General features: G+C 38.6%; 1 protein-coding gene across 2 annotated transcripts; it reads right to left on the bottom strand.

Moving 5' to 3' along the window:
• Positions 1–453: 453 nt before the first annotated feature.
• On the bottom strand, positions 454–20,720 carry LOC139934841 (coiled-coil domain-containing protein 102A-like). 2 transcript variants are annotated; one of them, XM_071929248.1, is made up of 8 exons: positions 20,583–20,720; positions 11,101–12,296; positions 10,096–10,204; positions 9,325–9,441; positions 8,477–8,686; positions 7,911–8,081; positions 6,715–6,818; positions 454–5,986 (listed from the first exon to the last, which is right to left on the bottom strand). In XM_071929248.1, exons 2-8 carry the CDS (start codon positions 12,069–12,071, stop codon positions 5,863–5,865), a joined length of 1,806 nt encoding a protein of 601 aa, XP_071785349.1. In that variant the 5' UTR covers positions 12,072–12,296; positions 20,583–20,720; the 3' UTR covers positions 454–5,862. The 2 variants fall into 2 exon arrangements, with proteins under 2 accessions (XP_071785349.1, XP_071785350.1); XM_071929249.1 differs by having other exon boundaries at positions 11,101–12,270; positions 20,583–20,709.
• Between the last annotated feature and the right edge of the window lie 190 nt (positions 20,721–20,910).

The raw sequence follows: 20,910 nt of genomic DNA, 5'->3' as shown, positions 1-20,910 counted from the left end.
GTTGGACGAAATTGTGTGCTTTCAAATAGGAATAAAAGACTTCTAGCTAGAAGTCTTTTATTATTGTAGTGAAAAATTACCTCTTCCTCAAAATCTACGCTACTTCAGAGGGAGCCGTTTCTCACAATGTTTTATACTATCAACAGCTCTCCATTGCTTGTCACCAAGTCAGTTTTTAAGTTAATATTTGTTTTGAGTTATTACCAAACGTGTACCTTCCCTTTAAGTTTACACTCCAAGAAAGCATGGACTTGTACACTTTTATTAAATGATATGGGAACATTTTGTAACACAATACACATAGTGCACAGATTTACATTAAACTTATACAGTTTGAAGATAATGATAGTTGAAAGCTTACCTAAAAATAATACTTGTTGAGGTGCTATAGTTTTTGAAAAATTAGTAAAACAAGTCGCGACAATAAGTTTTACATGCTCAAATTATTTTTGTGACATTGTTCTACTAATTTCTTGTATTCAGTACATTTATTTCAATGCTGTCATACAAAACAATAATACAATAGCGTACATTTATGTCAAAATTAAGACAAGCAATATAGTATGAGGTATGATTAGGTACACAATACTTCAAAAAATAAACAAGTAGTAATTTAAAGACATTTTAATTTCTCACAAACTACAGCACCTTAGCAAGTTATACTTTAAAGGAAGCTTTCTACCATCATTATCTTCAGACTGTGCATGTCTATTAATGTAAATATGTGGACATTGTGTTTTGTGTTACAAAAAGTACCCAGACCCTTTGTTAGAGTACCTGTTACAAAGTAGGAAGGAAACATGACCAGAGACATCGCGCTTTAAAACTCACAGTACTTTTTATTTAAGTTGACTTTGTTAAAAGTTATTTTCCATGATACAAGTAGGTAATTTTGATGCCTATTATTACAACCGATGTTACTGTGAAGTCAACCGTAACCCCTTTGGACAAGTTTCTTAACTCTTTAGAAAATATTGCATGGTCAGTAATAATTTTTTTTAAAACAAGGTTGTAATTTCGGAGGGAATGTAAACCATTTTTAGGGTTGAACAAAGAATTGACTAGATTGGGATTTGAACCACGACCTTCGTATTAACGTATCGGAGCTCTACCAACTAAGCTATCTAGCCCTTTATTGGCGGTGTCCCTATTTTGTCAATATCTTTGTTCGACGGTGCCAGTCAGAAATGTAAACCAAATAGACAAGCTATTATTTTTAAGTAATAAAATCCCCCAAATTGTTATCAATTGTTTTATCAAAAGCTATAGACTACTGCTTTCAGCAGTGTCTAAATTTGCTAAAAATAGGTCATTACTGTAGCAGGTAGTAGAACTAGCAAATTGCTTTTTAAAGTTTGTTTTCAGGATCATTTGAGCTACTAGTGCTTTTCACAGGCATTGTTGCTCTAAAATGAACAAAATAAGTACTTTTAGTAAAAAATAAGAATAACTTGCATGCCTGCAAGAATGGTTTATATTCTTATTGCAAGCACATACAAGCTTACATCACAGTGGACCAAAATGATAACTTCACATGAACAAACATTTATATATATATATGTATAAAATATAAATATTAATAAATACTGAATACAAAAATTTAAAGCACTATTAAAATGAGGAAAAAATGAGATAGCTTTTGCTTTATCATGCTGGGTCGGGCCTAATTTAAAGGCTCTGCTTTCTGTAGGCAAAATATCGGCGCTATAGAAGCAGGGAACTCCATGTTAACGTCAAGCGTATGTCACAGGTAAGCAGGGGAATTTTTGTTTGTGCGTGTGCGTACTCCATGTAATAAGTCATTTGCCGCTTATACAGCTTGAGCAGAGATTTAGCGTTTGCAATGTAAGCAAAGAATTGTGATCGCAAGCGCATAATTTCGGTGGTTAGCAGAGCCATGAAATTGGGCCCAATATCTTATACCACTAGACCACCGTGCTTCCTGTCTAATGGTATGACATATGCTAGCATGGCAAAGTTCGTGGGTTTGAATCCCATCTGAGTGACATGCCTGTGGACTTTTCATTCATTTCACAGAACCTCGGGCAATCGAGAATACAAATATAAATAAAGGAACCAGATAAACAGATACATTAATACAAAAACATGGTGAATACTTAAACAAAAACAAGGTGGATGCTTAAACAAGATAACTTACTTAGTCAATAGTTTAGGAAATAACGTGAATATAAAAAAAAATTATATCCATTAAGTCAGTTGTGGCACTCAGCTCTTTAAAGACACCGGACACTATTGGTAATTGTTAAAGACCAATCCTCTCACTTGGTGCATCTCAACAAATGCATAAAATAACAAACCTGCGAAAAATTTGAGCTCAATTGGCCATCGAAGTTGCGAGATAACAATGAAAGAATAAAACACCTTTGTCACACGAAGTCGTGTGCTTTCAGATGCTTGACTTCGGTTCTGAGGTCTCGAAATCAATAGGCCTACATGTACGTCAAGGTGTCAAAGATTATCAACTTATGAAAAATTTGTTTGCGGCATTCAAACATAAAAGAATACAATCTGGAAGTAAAGAATGTGTTAAAAAATGTGTATTTCATGATATTCCATGGCAACAATAAAGTTAACAAACAACATTTTCTGATAGTAATTTCTCATTTCACATGCTGTTTATGGTCTAGTCTAGCCCCTATTGTGGTCCATACCTGTACGTACTCCTACAACAAATTATGTTAGTCATTGTGGCATTCTTATTTTTTCTGTCATACAGAACAATTTCACCACGAAATAAGAAAAATATGGTTGCCAGTAATTTTCTAGGCAGCCACAACAAAGTTCTGCTAGAGTTTATAAGTTAAATTTTTTTTGAGGAATGAAAGAACATATGCTTGGAAAATTTGTTCAACTGACCATCAACCAATGCACAATGTCAATGCAAAAGAAGAACCACATTTTACAAAACATTCCAGTATTTATGTCAGTTCAGCCCCTCGTCAATACCCTTAGTAGTTTTTACCAAAGGTTTAACAGCTAAGTAAGACAATTTCACACACAAATTTTCTAAAACCAGAGTAACATCAGTAAAGCCCTTGCTTGCCCGCTTTCAGAGGTTTGACTATTCAAGAGTGACTCATACAAGTCTAATAGGCACAGTGTTTGATATGTACATTGTGGTTGAGGTGATTATTTTTACCAACAATCCCGGCTCTACCTTGTTGGGCCCGACCCCCGTTCAATGGTGGCTCTTGTTGCGCAGTCTGTGCTCCAGCTTGGGTCAAGTTCACGCAAGGATCAATGGTAACGTGTGGTTGTTTAGTGACCTATGTAGGGCATGCGCACATAAGTTGTACGTGTAGTGCGAACGACTGTAGTCTTGTCATCAACATGACTTTCGACTTAACACATGTAATTATTTTGTCCACTCTGCGCTGGCTATGAAAACGGCTACTGGTAACCAGCGATGCGAACATGCCCGCCCGGAATTAGCTTGGTTCCAAACAGTCGACTAGCGTAGTAAACTATCGTCGCCTAGATAGAGTTCGAGCAAACTTAGTCAAACTTTGGTCAACGATAGTCCTTGCACGAACTTGACCCAAGGCCTGGGGAACGGGGGAGGGTATGCTTAGTTTTCAAATGGCCCAAACATTTTGGCCAGGATTGTTGTGTTCTATGTACATGTTCACAACATTACGGTTACAAATCACAATGGTCACAATACAGAACATGTTTTACTAGCACATTTTACACAAGGTGGGTCTAACCTATATGCAAGAAAACTAAATATGTAAATTGGCAGAATCTGGAACACTGGGTCCCAATTTCACAGAGCTACCTAAACTTTACCTGCAGCAACATTCACTAGAATGGGACTTTTTGGCACTCTGGCCACAAAGGAAACCAAAATTCCGGACACGGCCAAACTGTTTGTTTCCCCACAAAAGACTCAAGCCCAATATTTTCTTTATCCGATTGAATTTTATAAGGTAAACAGAAATGTAAGGAATTTCTTACATTCAAATTTGACATAATTTGTAACGAGGCAGTGTGCTGAAACAGCGACTTTGGCTACAGCTACAGCTAGCTCAGCGAGTGTTGAAGAATAGAAAGACGCATGCGACTAAGCCGTATCTGTAGTAGAAGTCGCTATTTTAGACACGGTCTGAGACTGGAAGGTTAAACAGTCTGGTTCCCCCATTATACTTTGAGAATCGGTACTCATAACTTCTTTATGTATACAGAGCATCTGACATCAATTAAGACAGTAGAGTACTGGCTTGTGCCGCAGGGTTGTAAAAAATTCAAATGTACAACAACATTATAAACTTTGTCAAATTGTCTACAAGTTGACTTAATACTGACAACACATAATTAAACAGAGCTACTGAAAAACTCAAAGCTAATTCGCAGGCGATAGTTTTAGACGATTCTACTTACAAATATGCAGAGTAACTGGAAAGAAAAACCTAGTACCTAGAACATACGTTGTAATTGTACATGCATATTTATATGATACAGCAGAAGCAGTATACTGTTTTTTTTTTTACCATTACACCAATGTGTATTAAGTTCTGTATAGACGATGTGACCTCTGACGTCACACGAAAACCATAACATGATTCGCGCGCATACCGCCGGGCAAAACCTTTGTGTTTTGGCAGCCAGCTAGAAAGTGTACGCAATCTTACTATGACTACGCAACTCAGTGCCCGGCGAAACATGACGTATATAGTGTTTTGTCAACAGAGGGCGGTTTGAATGTAAACATAGGTCACATCGTCTATACTAGGTACTTTCCTGGGTTCTGTGAAAGAAATCCACTGGCACATCACTCCTTTTCCCCCACAGAACTCGGGAAAGTACTAAGTATACAGTACTTATTACTCATCAGTGCAAGGGTAAAAACAAGGAAAAAAAGTTCTCAACAGAAATGCTTGTGTCCCCTCCCCCCCCCCCCTCAATGGGGGGGTGTATCAATCGACCCTATGCACAACGCATAAACACGCGTGTCTCCTGTCAGCCATTTTGGGTGTCAAAACGTGCACAAAAGGATGGTACAGTGTTCAGGCACATCTCCGCACAATGCACATCAACCATTTCTGCCTTTTGTGGGGGAGTCTATTCCTTTTGTGCACGTTTTGACACCCAAAATGTGCGTTGCGCGTTGTGAATAGGATCTATTGGAAAATATTTCATAAAGTGTACCAGCTGCTATTCTGATTGGATGAATACATTGAATTGGAATGGTTGTTATTACTGGGTAATATTTGGTTTCAGTGTTACATTGATTTATAGAATGTAATGAGTTGGAATGTGAGACAGGTTTTTCATCATTGTAGTTTATCAACACTAGAGGGCGCTTTTCTCCCAGCCCTGGTTGTCAAGCCCATGTTATTCTGTGCAAAGTTATTCACTCATTATATAGGGCTGCTTAAACACAAAGTATCAAGGCATTGAGTATCGTACGTACGATATATTTGATGTTTTGATAGGTACTGAAAAAAGTGTCATAAATAGTACGAGTACAACCCATAGTAGACATGTTATCATGACAGGGCACTATCACTCAGGAAATAAATTGATTTTGGGATGTACGTACCTAGGTGAAACAAGGCAGCAAGATACATTTTGTTTGGTGAGAATTACTTTTTTGCTTTAAGAAATTTTCGAAAAACCTTACAAAGCTTGGCATTTTAGGTTCAAAACGCAAAATAGTGTGACCAGTGTGCCCGTTTTTATCCTTACCGATGATGACGGGACTTCAGTCTATTTCTCTGATTGCAGTAGAAAAACATGATTAATACCTCACATGATTTCTAAACTGTTGCTTTCCATGGGATATCACAGGGGGTCGGTAAGCGGTACTGTATCATCATAAGGGTTAGAGTTGGAATGGTTCTATATGTCGATATCCGAGGTGATTTCCTGTCCGTCCTGCAAACTGAGATTCCCTGAGCTGAAGCTGAAGCTAGCCGCACGCTTCTTGGCTAACGACGAGGACGTACTCGGCATGTTTCTGAGTCTGAACACACATAAGGACAAACAGATTGAAGACATAAAGACAAACAGATTGAACAAAAATAAAGACAAACTGATTAAAAAACAAAATGTTGGATGAATTAAGAAAAAAAAAGTACCTGGCACTGTGACAAATAGGCTTGAAGGTACCTGTGTTTGAAAATGTTTCAGAAATCTCAGTTTTAGTAAAAACCCCCAACTGGGAAGAATCCAATTGCCTCTGCGCCCCACGTCCATTGCCTTAGGAGGGGTTTGCTCTGTTTTGGATTGCAATGGCTGCTGACTTCACTACAGTACATTGATAACCATTAGAAGGTGCTACATAAATGAGTCTCATTATTCATAATTCTTAAACAAGTTTTTCTCCTTCAGCACCTTATTGGATCAATAATGTTATGATCAGATTGATCAGGTTGGCTCTGCGGTCCCTGCCTTTCACCTCTATGGACCCAGTCTTGCATGTGGATTGGGTTTTCTGTCCCTTATTGCATGGGTTTTCCCCCTTTGGGATTTCCTCCCACATCTAAAAACTGAACTTTTCTTCTTGTTTTTCTATTCATCCTTCTATTGGCGCTAACTGTCCTGTAAGATGTGTAAAAAAAAAATATATATATATATATATAGTTCAATCCTAAATCATTTAAAAATGTACCCAGTCAGTTTCCCTTGTGGTTTATTATTTGATATATATATATATATTTTGTAATGATTTTTTAATTTTTAATTACTAACCTTGCCTGGAGATGTTCTACCTGCACAGACAGATTCTCACTAGATTGTTGATTCTCATCTAGATTTCTCTGCAGCTTCCTCACCATATTACTCTGCTGATCAACCTATGGACATTATCAATGCAAACAAGAATTAATTGAACACCATCCAAACATAGAGTAGTGAAATTTCAAATCAATAATAATAATAATAGACTGTTTTTATATAGTGCTTTTCACGCCAGTGGGATGTCTCAAAGCGCTCCCGACATTATTACCCCTGGTCACTGGGCCTTAAATCATTCCTTAAACCATCTCTGCTCCCTGGGGAGTATACAGCCTGTGCGCAATATATGCGCTATTCGGCTTAATCAATCACAAGAACCATCTCTGCCCTCACAGTTACCCATGTACCCCTGGGTGGAGAGAAGCAATAATAGTTAAGTGTCTTGCTCAGGGACACTAGTGTTACGACCGGGATTCGAACCCACACTCTGCTGAACAGAAGCATCAGAGCTTGAGTTCGGTGCTCTTATCCACTCGGCCACGACACCCCAATCAGGCCTGATATTTGGTCCTAGGTATAAAAGAAGGATTATTCCATCAGGTTTAAGGGGTGACATACGTAAACACATGGTGTAGGCTCTAATAAGTATTAAAAAATAAAAAAAAAATAAAAAAAAATTGGAAAACAGGTTACAATTGGAATAAAATCATGCTCCAAATATAGGGCAGGCAAGAAGGGACTTACAGAACGCTTGGTGGCGGCAGACTTACCAGGTAGAATCCATTGTTCTCGGTTAAGTGCGTGTGCTCAGAACCAAGTATACAATGGAAATTTACCTGGTAAGTCTGCTGCCACCAAGCGTTCCAAAGTCTCCCATTGGACAAGCTAACATGAGGGTTAGATAGCTAAGTTGGTGGAGCACCAGCACATTAATCCAGAGGTCACAGCCTCTCATAAATTTGTCTTTGTTCAACCCAAAAGCATTATTGATTGGGCTGAGCTTTATCAGGCATGATGTCTGGTCCGTGGAAAAAAGTCATGGAAAATATTTTTCAGCACAATAGCTGACCTATAGTTTAGGGATTAACAAACTTCTCATGGTATTTAATGAAAAAAAAAATACAAAAATTCCAAGGGCACAATTTTATTTTTTTTTAAATCAGACTTAGGTTGGAATAATATTTAAGGAGCGAGCAGCTGTTCCAATTTACCTCATCTTCCGCCTTGGCCAGCTCTCTCTTGAGTTCATCCACTCTCCCTCTGAGTTTCTTCACCTCTGCCTCATGTTGCTCGGCTCGTCTCAGTGTGTGCTCCAACTCTGCACTCTTCTCTTGCATCAGTTTCTTGAGTTTACCTTGGCTGTGCCTCAGCTCTGATAATTCCTGAAAAAAAAATTGATAGAAAAAACTTTATGTCATTTATAGGAGACATAGCTCCTTCATCGTTCCTGAGGATATTCAGAGTCTCCGGATTCAATATTTTCTGGCATAAAAAAAATTACCATGGGTCAGCGGAGACGTGTAAAATGATGAGCGCAGCACACCAGGCATACGATGGGCAATTGCTGGGCATTTGTTGCGCATGTTCAATATTCATTGGATGGACACTACGCATGCTCTTTCTAGTTATACGCTCAGCATTCATTCCTCATTCCTTAGGCATCGGTCTAAGACCTCAGAAGTTTAGTAAGAGCAGATTTTTGACCAAGAATTTTATCTGGACTTTGCCAAATTTTCAGAAAAAAATTCAGTCACCCATGGTAAGGCTTTTAACATACCTTGTTTTTCCCTTGAAGCTCTACTTCTAAGGCTCTGACATTCATCTGTAGATCGGCAGCGACCTGTTTGTTCTTCTTAGCGAGGTGCTCCTTCAGATCGGCAATCTCTGCCTTCAGTTTCTTGCTGTCTCTCTCTAGGGACAGCTTCTCCGTCTCCAGTCGTTCCCTCTTGCCCCATTCAAGGGCGTTCTCGGCCTGAAGCCTCTCAAGCTAAGCAAATGGAATACAGAAATAGACAATTAGGGGATCAGGTCGCCTTGAGCCCTGTTCATACTTCCTGCAAATACGATACAAATGTTGACGTCACAGAACCATTTCACACAACTGCTTTGCAGGAGTTGAACACAAGTCAACAGATGCAAAATAATCGTTGCGGAATTGTAACATCCAAAATTTGTATCGCATTCACAGGAAGTATGAACCGGCTGTAGTGTTTCTTTCTCTGCCTATCCCCTTTGTGGTCCCCGGTTTGAATCCCACCTCAGACCAGATTGGGTCTTCATTCTCTAACTGATTGCATAGGTTTTCCCCGTTGGGGTTTTCTCACACATCTAAAACTGAACATTTTTTGTAGCTTTCTAATCATCTTGTTATTGGTGTTAATTGTGCAGCCAGATAGAATAAAATAAATACTTTATTAAAAATGCCATTGCTGCACAGGTGTAAACATTGTACAAAAGTAGTACAGAACCCCCTAGAAGTTATGTCATCACCAAGCGGTGCGCCAAACAAGAGAATGATATTTTCATGCAGATAATGTACTCTTTAAAATTAGAACTGTTAAATTTTTATCAGCATTTTGTGTGACCCAACATATGAACACGTATTAATAAATTTGCCACACTCACCTCTTTTCTCATATCGGAGATCCTTATGTCCATGTGGGATCTCGAGTTTAACTCCTCGTCAAGGTCAGAGGTCACCTGAACCAACTCTCGCTGGTGCTCTGATCGCATCAGATTTAACTGCAAAAAAAAGGGATTCATACAAATTAATTGTTTATATTTGCACAAATTTGTGATGGGTGAGAGACTCTCAGAGTGGTTTGCCATTTTACTCATAATTTTTTTTACAAGATACAAAAATACAACTCAAAGCTGACATTGCTTTTTTCCACAGCAGACTCCAGAAACAAAAACAAAAATTTTGGGGGGGATATTCTCTTAAAACGTTTCCTCCTAAGTCTACATTTTCCTACTACAAAGGCAACTAAATCAGTTAAACTTCTTGGTATCTTGATGATTTAGGTAAAGCCATTTTGACAAGACTAGCATGGAAAGTTCAGTCTTGCTACAATGGGCTGCGCACCTCTCTTCACTAACATCTGGTAGGGATATATGTGAAAAACATGGCTGATTGGCTTTAAAATTAAAAATCTTGAAAACAACTTCCTCTTTGTGTGAAAACGAAGCTACCTGAATGTACATACATATTTTTTACATTTTAGAGACTCTTTATATTATTTAAAATACATGTAGCTATCTGGGCTGAAGGTTTGGTCATAACAAGGACCAAGTCTGTTCATCTCTTTCACGTCTTACAGGAAAATCTGAAGGTGTAGCTTTAAGTAAAAAATCATGAAATCACAACAAATCTTGACAAATCACAAGTCTGCTTACCTCTTTGACCACTTTCTGCTTAGCGTCTCGTAGCTCTTCATGATCATTCCTGAGTGTGCTGAGTTCCTTTTGTAGCCTGTCCATGTGCATACTCAGCGTATCCTTCTCGCTGTAGTTAACCAAGACAATCCAATGAGTTACAATCAATAGAACGAACTAGTAAGCTCCACTCCTTTATTATATTGACCAATCAAAACACTTGAATGTGTACACCACTGTTGTGTGAAGCGAAAACCCCAACAAAAGTAAACAATTTATAGATCTATGATGCAATGAGTACAAGTTGCCCGTAACTAGTGCATAGCTACGCTGCACAATTGTTTTGCAGTACAGTTTTAACTGACTCCATTATCTAGAAGTGCGATTCACTTCATTTCATTTCATATGGTTGTGAAACTAAGGAAAAATTATCAGAAAAGAGACTTTAATCACTGTACTAGCCAAGAACCAAATGGAGAGAAGAGAAAGAAGAGAGTTTCAGTTTTAGATGTGGGAGGAAAACCCCAGTAATTTACTCCAGGGAAAAAACCACGCAGTCAGGTAGAGACTGAAAACGAAGTACACACAAACGCATATCACAACATGTTACAAGTATGACCTGAGAACAAAAGAAGTCCACCTAATGTAGGGACTTGAGTCACTATGTGGACTTACACACATCCACACAGTGTTTTTTACAGTGCTGAAGAACAGGATTTCCTTATATTAAGTGTACAGAACAAAGGAAAGTCCATTAAGCCTTTTTAAGATATGGCGGACACAATGCTACAACACTAGGTTTGGGCAAATTTGTATGTGCACACCCAAACCAAACAGTACACTCCTATAACGTCCGCCATACCTCCAAAAGGCTTACAGAGGGACTCTTCATGTTTGGGAGTGTGTACATGTAGTGTTGTCATTTTAACTGAGAAAGACTCCACCAGGGTCATAACGCGAGGCCATCAAAATTTTGCACAGCCTTATTAATCAAAAAGTAATCGGTGAGTTTGTATATGTACTTACTCCCTTTCTACTTGGATGGTCTTTGACGCTTCCTCCATTCTCAATTCCAGCATCAACATCCTCTGACTGACAATTTCATCGGACGGTGACGGCAGCTCCTTCGCTTTCCGACTCGAACTCTTCGTCAACGACGAGCTGTCCGACTGAGTTGTTTGGCTGCTATTCTCGACCTGCTTCCCGTTAGTGGTCACGTCACTGTTCTCGGTACTACTACCGATGCTTGGTTTATGGGTGGGGCTTCCAATAGGAGTGCCGCGGTGGGAGTGGTGTTTGGGACTCTGTTCTTTTTCGGTGGGATGATATTCCTGAGCGTTCTGAGTCGGTCCAGAGTCCGACTCTAGGTGGTTGTTCATTTGTCCTTTTTGCAAGACGCTTTTAATGAAGTCAATATCTTGAGAGTTCCCGCTGGCTTGTCTTGGACTCGTCGTCAGCCCCGGCGGACTGCTCGTATCTTTCTCCGGGAGGTAATCTGGGTTTCCTTCGCTCATGGGGCTCTGAATCTGCAGAGCATTCCTGTCCTGTTCTCGCTCCAACGCCTTCCGCAGTCTCTCATTCTCGCCGGTGACTTCTTGTTTCTCCCTCTTGAGCGCCGTTGACTCTTTGGCGATCGCTTCCAGCTTGATCCTGAGTTGTCGAACCTCTTCCCGTGCCTTGTTCCTCTCCGCTCGCACTTTGCCCCACTTCTCGCGCCAGTTTGCCGTACAGTCTGACCACCATCGCATTGTCTTTTCCATCTGGGCCGCCCGGGCGCGGGCTTCCTCGAGCTCCCGCAATCGCAGCTCCTCTTTGTCCTCCAGCTGGTTGGGATGGATGCTGGGCGTCGGGGTGGGACTACCGCTCGATCTTCCCTTGGACCCATCCCTGGATGATCCGAGACTGTTAGAGATGTGACCATCTGACTTGGTAGAGCGGGAGCGACGTGGTACGTCGCTGGAGTGTTTGGGAGAGCTGCTGATCGGCACGCGACTCATGATTAGTCCTAGCACCTTAACAACGGCAGGTGAACTTCATTGACAAATCAATCACATGGAGGAAGACTCCATGGAGCATAAACTACTTTCTTTTCAGAATATCAGACACAGGAAGTGATGAATGTCGATGACGCGCATCGCCAACAACTTGAAGAATTCAATCAATGGTTCTTTTGTCCTTGGCAAAAACTAGGCTGATCTTGGTCCGAAGCTCATGTTTGGTTCCTGTGGAGACAAAATCAGAAGAAAAATATTGTAGATGATGCGTTTAAGACACAATTTTTTGAGTGACTCACCAGAATCCTTTATCACTCAGACAAAATCTAACACCATACATGGTTACTCATTATCCGAAGTGTTGAACTCTGATTTATGTCGGATCCGAACATTAAGAACAGTCATCTTTACTACACTGCATCAAACTAAACATGAGGTTGGATTTTGAAGGGTTTGTAATGGCTATAAGACAATTCAGTTAATTGAAGAACTATGTAGATACAGAAAGGTAATGATTCATTATTAATCTCCCTTTTTTGAAACTGACCATAACAAGGATCATTTTTAGTTAAAGTTTCTAGGTAAACAAATTACACACAAATGGACAAACCAATTATGTAGATTTGTTCTTGTTTTGATTGAAAAAAAGTTCCTAAAACATACATATTTGAGTCTGATGCCTTATTTGCATTGCATCCAATCGTGCAGCCCATGTATTGGTATGTATTAAATACAATTTATGCATTAACATACATTACAAAGTATTCATCGTAAAACCATACAATAACCTCGGAACGGAATGTTGTCACCACAGTACAATTGTACACATAATTGTGGTTTAACAAACACACAGTGTAAGTAGGATTTGAAACTTTGCATGGTGGAGATAAGATATAGAAGAGTTTGCGGTAACACCATGTAATAACAATCTCTAAATGAGTTGGGGTGGTTCTGAAAAGAACCGTTGGATAACCCAACGGTTGGGTTAACCCAACGGTTCTTTTCAGAACCACCCCAACTCATTTAGAGATTGTTATTACATAACCGTTGGGTTAACCCAACGGTTCTTTTCAGAACCACCCCAACTCATTTAGAGATTGTTATTACATGGTGTTACCGCAAACTCTTCTTTTAACTGTTGGGTTAACCCAACGGTTCTTTTCAGAACCACCCCAACTCATTTAGAAACACACAGTGTGTACATTGTGTATGTGCATTTGTTTTACTACATGTATCATCCCTGTATCCACCACAACAATGTTTGCATTTATGTGCCTAGCACTTAGCATTGATTTATGGGTACTTAGAATGTTCCCCTATTCATTTCATGGTGGACATGTTAATGTGATTGATAGGTAGGGGTGAATCATTTGACCATGCCTATAAACATACTGTATTGTTCATGGATGTAGTATAAACAGACACCAGTAGTGTACAATGTACTGCATGCTTGGCTACAGAGTCCAAGCCTACTCATGCTTTATCATGTTTATACATTTATAACCATTTAAAATACACCCTTTTGGGAAATGTTTTGCTGAAATGTAGGTTATTTACTAAAATTACCGTTTTGCTTCTAAGAAACTTGTTCAAATTATACAGCACCATAAACCTCACATAGTGGCTACATTTATTTGTTTATGTCTCACAAGATTTTAGGGAAAAAGCATCAATTTGTTTGATTTTGTATTTAAATTATTGTGTCGGTCTATGATGACCAACTTTTACAAAGGTTACAGTTAAAAGGGTGGCTAAGAGGCCGTCCAACCGTTCAGAGTATTGGGTGGGGGGGGGGTGTAGATTTTTTTTTTTTTAGGGGGGGGGGACCATGTATGATTTTTAAGAGGTGTGCAACATTTTAAATTACATGTAGAGTGCATACATTTTGAAAGACACATTTTGATAAATTCAATACTACTTTGGGGGAGGAAGGAGTCCTCAAAAGTAATCTTTAAATGATCTGTAAAAACGTTTAAAACGGTTGATAGTCCCTAAAATTGTGAAAATAAATGCTGATACCTGTCATTTTTAATTGATAAGTTGACCTAAAGACAGCAGTACAATTTGTCTGGTTTTCTGTTGAAGCTGCGAATCCCCCAGAATCATAAATTGTACAATAATCTTTTGACACAACAGAAAATGATTTTGTCAAGAATAAGCCAACATGTAATATTATGCATGTAATTAGTAAAGATATATTATTATGATGAAGTGGGCCAATTGGCCTCCTAAATGCGGCACGGCAAAAAGAGGGAAACAAACCAACATAGAATACAAAAATCACTTTTTATGTTTTATCTGCACTGTGTCAAATTTATCCCTCTGCCCTCCCCGAAGAAGCCCCATACACCCATCAACGATAAATTGCAACAAATTTAATATATTTTAAATGCTAATTATGATATTGATTGGCAAATGATGATTTGTGATCGTGATACACATTGTGCAACACTTTGCTATCATTCTAAAGAGAAATTGTTAAACTCAAAATTCATTCCTTTACTGACCTTATGAGAAGCAAAAAATCCCAAAGAACTTCCAAGTAACCGAATAAGAATTTTAGGTGCGTGATAACCAGCTGACTGGGGGGTGTTTGCCCAATATCAAGCAGAAGCAGTAAGGTTGAACACAAACACAAAATATTGCATCACAGTCTCATATCCACTCTCTCAGGATGACACAGAATCTTCCGGGGTAACCCAACTCAGAAAAAAAGGCCATCCTTAGCCAGTCGTCCCACCACGAAGAGATAAAAAAGAAAGAGAGGAGAGGGCTACTGCTGCTGGATTACGTGATTAAAAAGAAAAGTGCCGTGCCGGCCGTGCATACTAATAACATCTTCACATTTCTGGAGGCATTGTATACATTGTGGGTTTATGCAACCAGTCGAGCAGACAATGATGTAGTGCGTATCCACAGGGCTTTTCAATTCATCATTGCCTAACACTATGACTCAGATCATCTTCACACAAGCCCCCCTAAACGCGGCCGGCGATTTGTGCGAGTCAAACACACGTGTGTCACCAGCGGACAATTTTTTTTTGTTTTCTTGTTAATTCCGGGCGGTGTAATTAAATTTCCGAAAAAACAACGTAATCCAATATCTGCGGTGGCAGGTCACTGGGATATAATTTTCATGTAATATTTGTATGGCCTTTTATTTTATTCCGTATGATTGGGGAATTTGTATTGAAAACTGGATATATTGAATTTTCTTTTTCACATTTTTCATTGAAAATGTGTTAGTTTTACATTGCCATTACTAATGGTAGGGTTCTACACAGGTTTTTTTTATAAAGGCAGTGGACACTATTGGTAATTGTCAAAGACTAGCCTTCACAGTTGGTGTATCTCAACATATCTATGCATAAAATAAAAAACCTGTGAAAATTTGAGCTCAATCAAAATGCCTATTTTGTGCATTCAATCAGAATTAAAACATTTTGTTTGCTTAGCTTGCCACGCATATCGAAACAAATTTCAGCAATTTGTGCTGAAATGTTTTTTTGAGACGGGTGCTGAATGATTTTCTATGTTTTCTAAACATAAAATACTTTTTGTGGTCCACTGGTCAAATGCCAGTTAATAAAACACTGGTCAGCATGATCAGAGGACCAGCCAAAATTCACTCCAAGTGGTCCAGCCGGCTAGTTTAGTGTTGAAAAGCAGATCCCTATTCTACATGAAATATGTGGGCCGGTGAAAAAAATGGCGGACTAGTGAATAGACCTTACTAGTCCAACTGGCTAGTCACTGAAGGCGTTAAGGGCAAATCCAGTAAATGTAGGCCTACAAGCACACAGGTATAAATAATGGATCACCGAACCTACTTATGATTCCATATAGTCATTCAATTAACCACCTGGGAATTTCAAGGTTAAATCTTAAGTGGGTATGAGTCTCTCAACACCAAGGTATACATCTGTCAGTCAATACGAGACAACTTTAGTTGTACAACAGTGATGATTTAAAACTAAATATCGTACTGATTGTTTTTGAGATGTTCATTCAAAATCCTAAGAGGGTTGGACTGTACAAAATTTTTAACAATGAGTTTTTAAGAAATTCGTATTAAAAGAATCCTGTAAGGTTGTCAAATAAGTTTGATATTGGTTTGTGCAATTTGTGTAATCTAATTGTGGTAAATTTGTAATTTGATTGAGAAACGACAACATGTCGGTTCAAGTTTGTATGGATTTAATCAAGTTATCTTTTCTTATCTATCTTATTTTATCTATCTTAACCTAGTCAGAATAGGGACAGAAATATTTTCATTAGTGGTTTTGCAGTAAAACTGAATAATATTGACTCACTCACATGCTTTTTCTTGGATATTATTTTTCAGATTATTTAAGGTTTTATTCAAAATGTATCAGACAAATTGTAAATCAACAAACAAAATTGTCTGTCAATGTGTTGTTACCCTTTTTTAAACAGCATATAAACTGGTAAAACCTCAAAAATGTTTGTTTTTGATTCGCTCTCCCACGCCTTACTTTAAAAACGTTCAGGAAATGAACTGGAGTGGAGAGACTGTTAAACCACTGTATTGAAACCTGTCTACACATATACATGTACGAGATTCCTTTATTTATGAATGGGAAATTTCTGAATGTCTGGCCAGGAGATGAAAATACTCACGACAACTGCATGTTCAGATCTGCAAACTAGCAATCTTGTTTTGAAATTTTAAATTGAAATCTTGTTGCAGAATTTTTAAAAAATACGCAGCAATATTTAAAATGATATATTATCATGCAATACACTGAGTGTCCTAAAAAGCCGGTCTCTGTGTACTATTTTACACCTCTCACTGAACGCTTGGCTGACAGCAGAGATAGGGACCATCTGTCTGAGAATACACTCAAGACGAATGGCACTGGGCTAGATTTACAGGCCTTCTGAAATTCAAGATTTTAATTGCACTATATTCCACTCTAGTTTTCCCCTTGGTGTGGTTAGAGGTAGAACAAAGAGTAGGGAGAGAGTGTTCGGTTACATGAGTTTAATCTGTTGGAAATTATTAGAGGTACAGGATTGATATAAAAAAAACAAAAAACATAAATTTTGTGTTTAATTTTAAAGCCATTGGACACTTTCGGAACAAAATTCTTTTTTAAAGTTCACAGATTTACAAATAACTTATAGGGTTTACGGAAGGTACATGTAAAATGGTGAAAGACTTCCCCTGACATATTATTCCATGAAATGCTTTACTTTAAAACATTAAAACAATATCAATTCTCAATATCGAGAATTACGGATTTATTTTAAACACATGTCCTGACACGACGAAACGTGCGGAATCAAGGGGGGGTTTTCCATTTATTTTCTCCCGACTCCAACGACCAATTGAGCCTAAATTTTCACAGGTTTGTTATTTTATATATAAGTTGTGATACACGAAGTGTGGGCCTTGGACAATACTTTTTAACGAAAGTGTCCAATGGCTTTAAGTATGGGAGTTATGAAGTTCACACTAGAAACATTTTTTAATGAAGTATTTCCCTCTGAACTGAAGCCACATTTGAAAAAAATGTTTATGAAAATTTTAAACAAATCGCAACAGCTGGTTCCAGCTGTAACAGAAATGAAGAAATGTATTTATACAGGGCGAAAATTGTGTGGTTTTTAATCATTTCTCACAGGTTTGTTATTTCATGAGCACGCTCTGTGATTATTTTTTTTCAGCTTACCAATTGCGTGGCGATACATGTTTAAATATATGCTGAAATGCAATTTCTTTTTACTATTCCTTTTTTTTTCTTTACAAAAAACAAGAAAACTATTGAATGCTCTTGATTGAATAGTAGTCCTAGGGCTTTTAAAACCAGGATTTATAAACACCAAGAAGAAACCATTCCAAAGACCTTGTTTCTATTCAGCGTGCTTCAACCAAATAACAGGGTCAAGAATGCCCCACTATTCTTGCTTTAAAGGCAGTGGACACTATTGGTAATTACTCAAAATAATTATGAGAATTTATAAAACCTTTCTTGGTGACGAGTAATGGGTAGAGGTTGATGGTATAAGACATTGTGAGAAACGGCTCCTTCTGCAGTGCCATAGTTTTCGAGAAAGAAGTAATTTTCCACGAATTTGATTTCGAGACCTCAGATTTAGAACTTGAGGTCTCGAAATCAACCATCTAAACGCACACAACTTTGTGTGACAAGGGTGTTTTTTTCTTTCATTATTATCTCGCAACTTCAATGACCGATTGAGCTCAAATTAACACAGGTTTGTTATTTTATGTATATGATGAGATACACCAAGTGAGAAGACTGGTCTTTGACAATTACCAATAGTGTCCACCGTCTTTAAAATCACCTTGCTCTATCCACATCACAGAGCAAGGACCAGTCATTGCTCTGTACTCTGTCATTTACAATTTCCTACAGGGAATGCTTCCTACCACTTCCCAGCTTAGTGGTAACATACCAAACAACCACAACAATGTAATTAATATTAAAAAAGAAAAAGAAGAAAAAGAAAAGGGATTTAAACAAGAATGGGATCAGGGAAGCCCATTACTATCTGCATAGGCAATACACACGGGATAGATGTGAACAATTTTAAGATCTTGATGGAATGCAACTGTGCCACAAATACCAAAATAACAATGAGCTAATCTTTAGGATTACCGGATTATCCAGGATAAATCCATACAGTAGCACAAAAACACAGTCAGTCAACCCTCTGGACAGTTTTGTCTGACAGGCTTTTGTATAGTTACAAATGAATCCTATTTATCCAACAAGTGGATTCCTTGGACCAAAACTTGAACATTAAACTGTTAGGCCATATCACACAGGGCAATTTGCAGACCAGCACCAAGCCAACTCCAATAAGAAAGTTCATTCACATTTCAGTTTTTCAAGAAGATTATCTCTTGTGCTGAAAAATGTGCATATGAGTGCAGTTGACTGCCTTCAAGTTGCCTGAAGAAATTGCTCTGGGGGAAGGCTGTGCGACATGGCCTTTTCACGACATAAGAAAAGAGTGGAAGCTAAAAAATCTTCTGAAGCTACTTCAAACTTTTTTCTTCAACAATTTCAACACCACAGCTGGCTTGTACAGATAATTTACAAGTTTGGAGTTTTTGTTTTATTTAATTTGTTATTTATTTAAAGACAGTGGACACTATTGGTAATTGTCAAAGACCTGTCTTCTCACTTGGTGTATCTCAACATATGCATGAAATAACAAACCTGTGAAAATTTGAGCCCAATTGGTCGTCGAAGTTGCGAGATAATAATGAAAGAAAAAACACCCTTGTCACACGTAGTTGTGTGCGTTTAGATGGTTGATTTCGAGACCTCAAGTTCTAAACTTGAGGTCTCGAAATCAAATTTGTGGAAAATTACTTCTTTCTCAAAAACTACGTCACTTCAGAGGGAGCCGTTTCTCACAATGTTTTATACTATCAACCTCTCCCCATTACTCGTTACCAAGTGAGGTTTTATGTTGCAGTGCTGCAGTGCGTGCGCACCATTATGAGTGAACGGCGTGCAATGCAAACGGACAGCGCGCACACGCACTGCAACATTGTAACACCCCTTTTACAGAATGGTTAAGCCCAACAACAAAATAATGCGTTTGCAAAGCGATGCAACAGGTTCAAAATATGAACCTGGGAATTCGCTCCGGGATCTGGTAAGTTTTTGTCCATTTTTCTTCGAAATATTTCCTAAATGGTGTTTTGAGTATTATGGCAGGCTGCATTAGACATTGCGGATTAAGTTCGTACCCTCAGAATTTGTGTCATGATTTTTGAAAGTGGTAAAATTGGGGAAAATCTGGTGACTAGCTGTCGAAACTGTACGTGTTGGACCAGATTAACCGTTTTCGCTCGAACCTATCTCGTAACCCTCCGGCCTGGCGGCCGTCGGGAGGAGGGTTACGTTATTGCAACTATTCAAATACCAACTCGACCAATTGAATTGAAGGCAAAAACTGGAAATGTCCAATCCCGAAAGTCCAGAAATGAAACGGGAGGTGAGGGGAGTGGTGGAAGGGCGCACAGACACCAATTGGGTGGGGGGGGGGGGAAGTGGAGGAAGTGGGGGCTGGTTAGGTCACCTCAAGGCGGTACACCCACACAACACATTGTTCCTTGCCCCTGCCTGGCATCCGCATGGTCTACTCTCTTCTTATTCTTGGCCTTGGCCCTTGGCTTGCCCTTTTAGTTTTGGGCTTCCCACTTGGCCCCTTCCAAAAACAAAAGTTCCCCACAATTTTGATTTTCAAATGGTTGATGAGCCCTATGCAAAATAAAAATGACCTTGCCCTCTTAAAACAGATGAAATTCCGGACCTGTACTACTACTACTGTTTGCTCTTATCTAAAAAAGCAGTGCAGTGCATACTGCATGCATGCATGCATGCATGACCTAAAATTTTATGTGCAAACTGTGTCTGTGCAGGATCATCACCGGAGCTTTTCTTGTGTATCGTTTATAAAATGACAAAATAACTCACTGAAACAGGCAAATAAATAAAATAATATGGTTACCTTTCAGACGTACGAATCAAACTCATTCCATGCACCCATAAAGAGACGAAAGAAAAACGAGAAATCAGCAATTTATCTCCCTGTAATGGTCGGTATGGCATGCCCGATCTCGATCTCGCGATGTTGTTTGCCGCGGAACTGTCATCAAGCAAAATTTATATTTTTGCGTCAAACATTCGAAAAGCTTGTACAAGTCTATTACTTTCAATACGCATGCGTAATTCTTTAGTCTGCCTCCATTTTTATTTAAGGTAGTCTAGTTAAATTTGATCTACTCTTAACAAAAATAGACCATTCTTCCTTCACTGTTGGGGAAGTTTCATCTTTC

This window comes from Asterias amurensis, chromosome 3 (assembly GCF_032118995.1).
Source record: "Asterias amurensis chromosome 3, ASM3211899v1".
In the NCBI taxonomy this organism is placed as follows: Eukaryota; Metazoa; Echinodermata; class Asteroidea; order Forcipulatida; family Asteriidae; genus Asterias; species Asterias amurensis.
This window is presented reverse-complemented; position numbering and strand designations above follow the sequence as displayed.

Coding starts and splice junctions, on each gene's coding strand:
- LOC139934841 (XM_071929248.1), bottom strand. CDS start 12,071: ATGAGTCGCGTGCCGATCAGCAGCTCTCCCAAACACTCCAGCGACGTA. Junction 10,205..11,100: donor ACCATCCAAGTAGAAAGGGA/GTAAGTACATAT, acceptor GGTTAACTACAG/CGAGAAGGATACGCTGAGTA. Junction 8,082..8,476: donor AGCTTCAAGGGAAAAACAAG/GTATGTTAAAAG, acceptor TTTTTTTTTCAG/GAATTATCAGAGCTGAGGCA.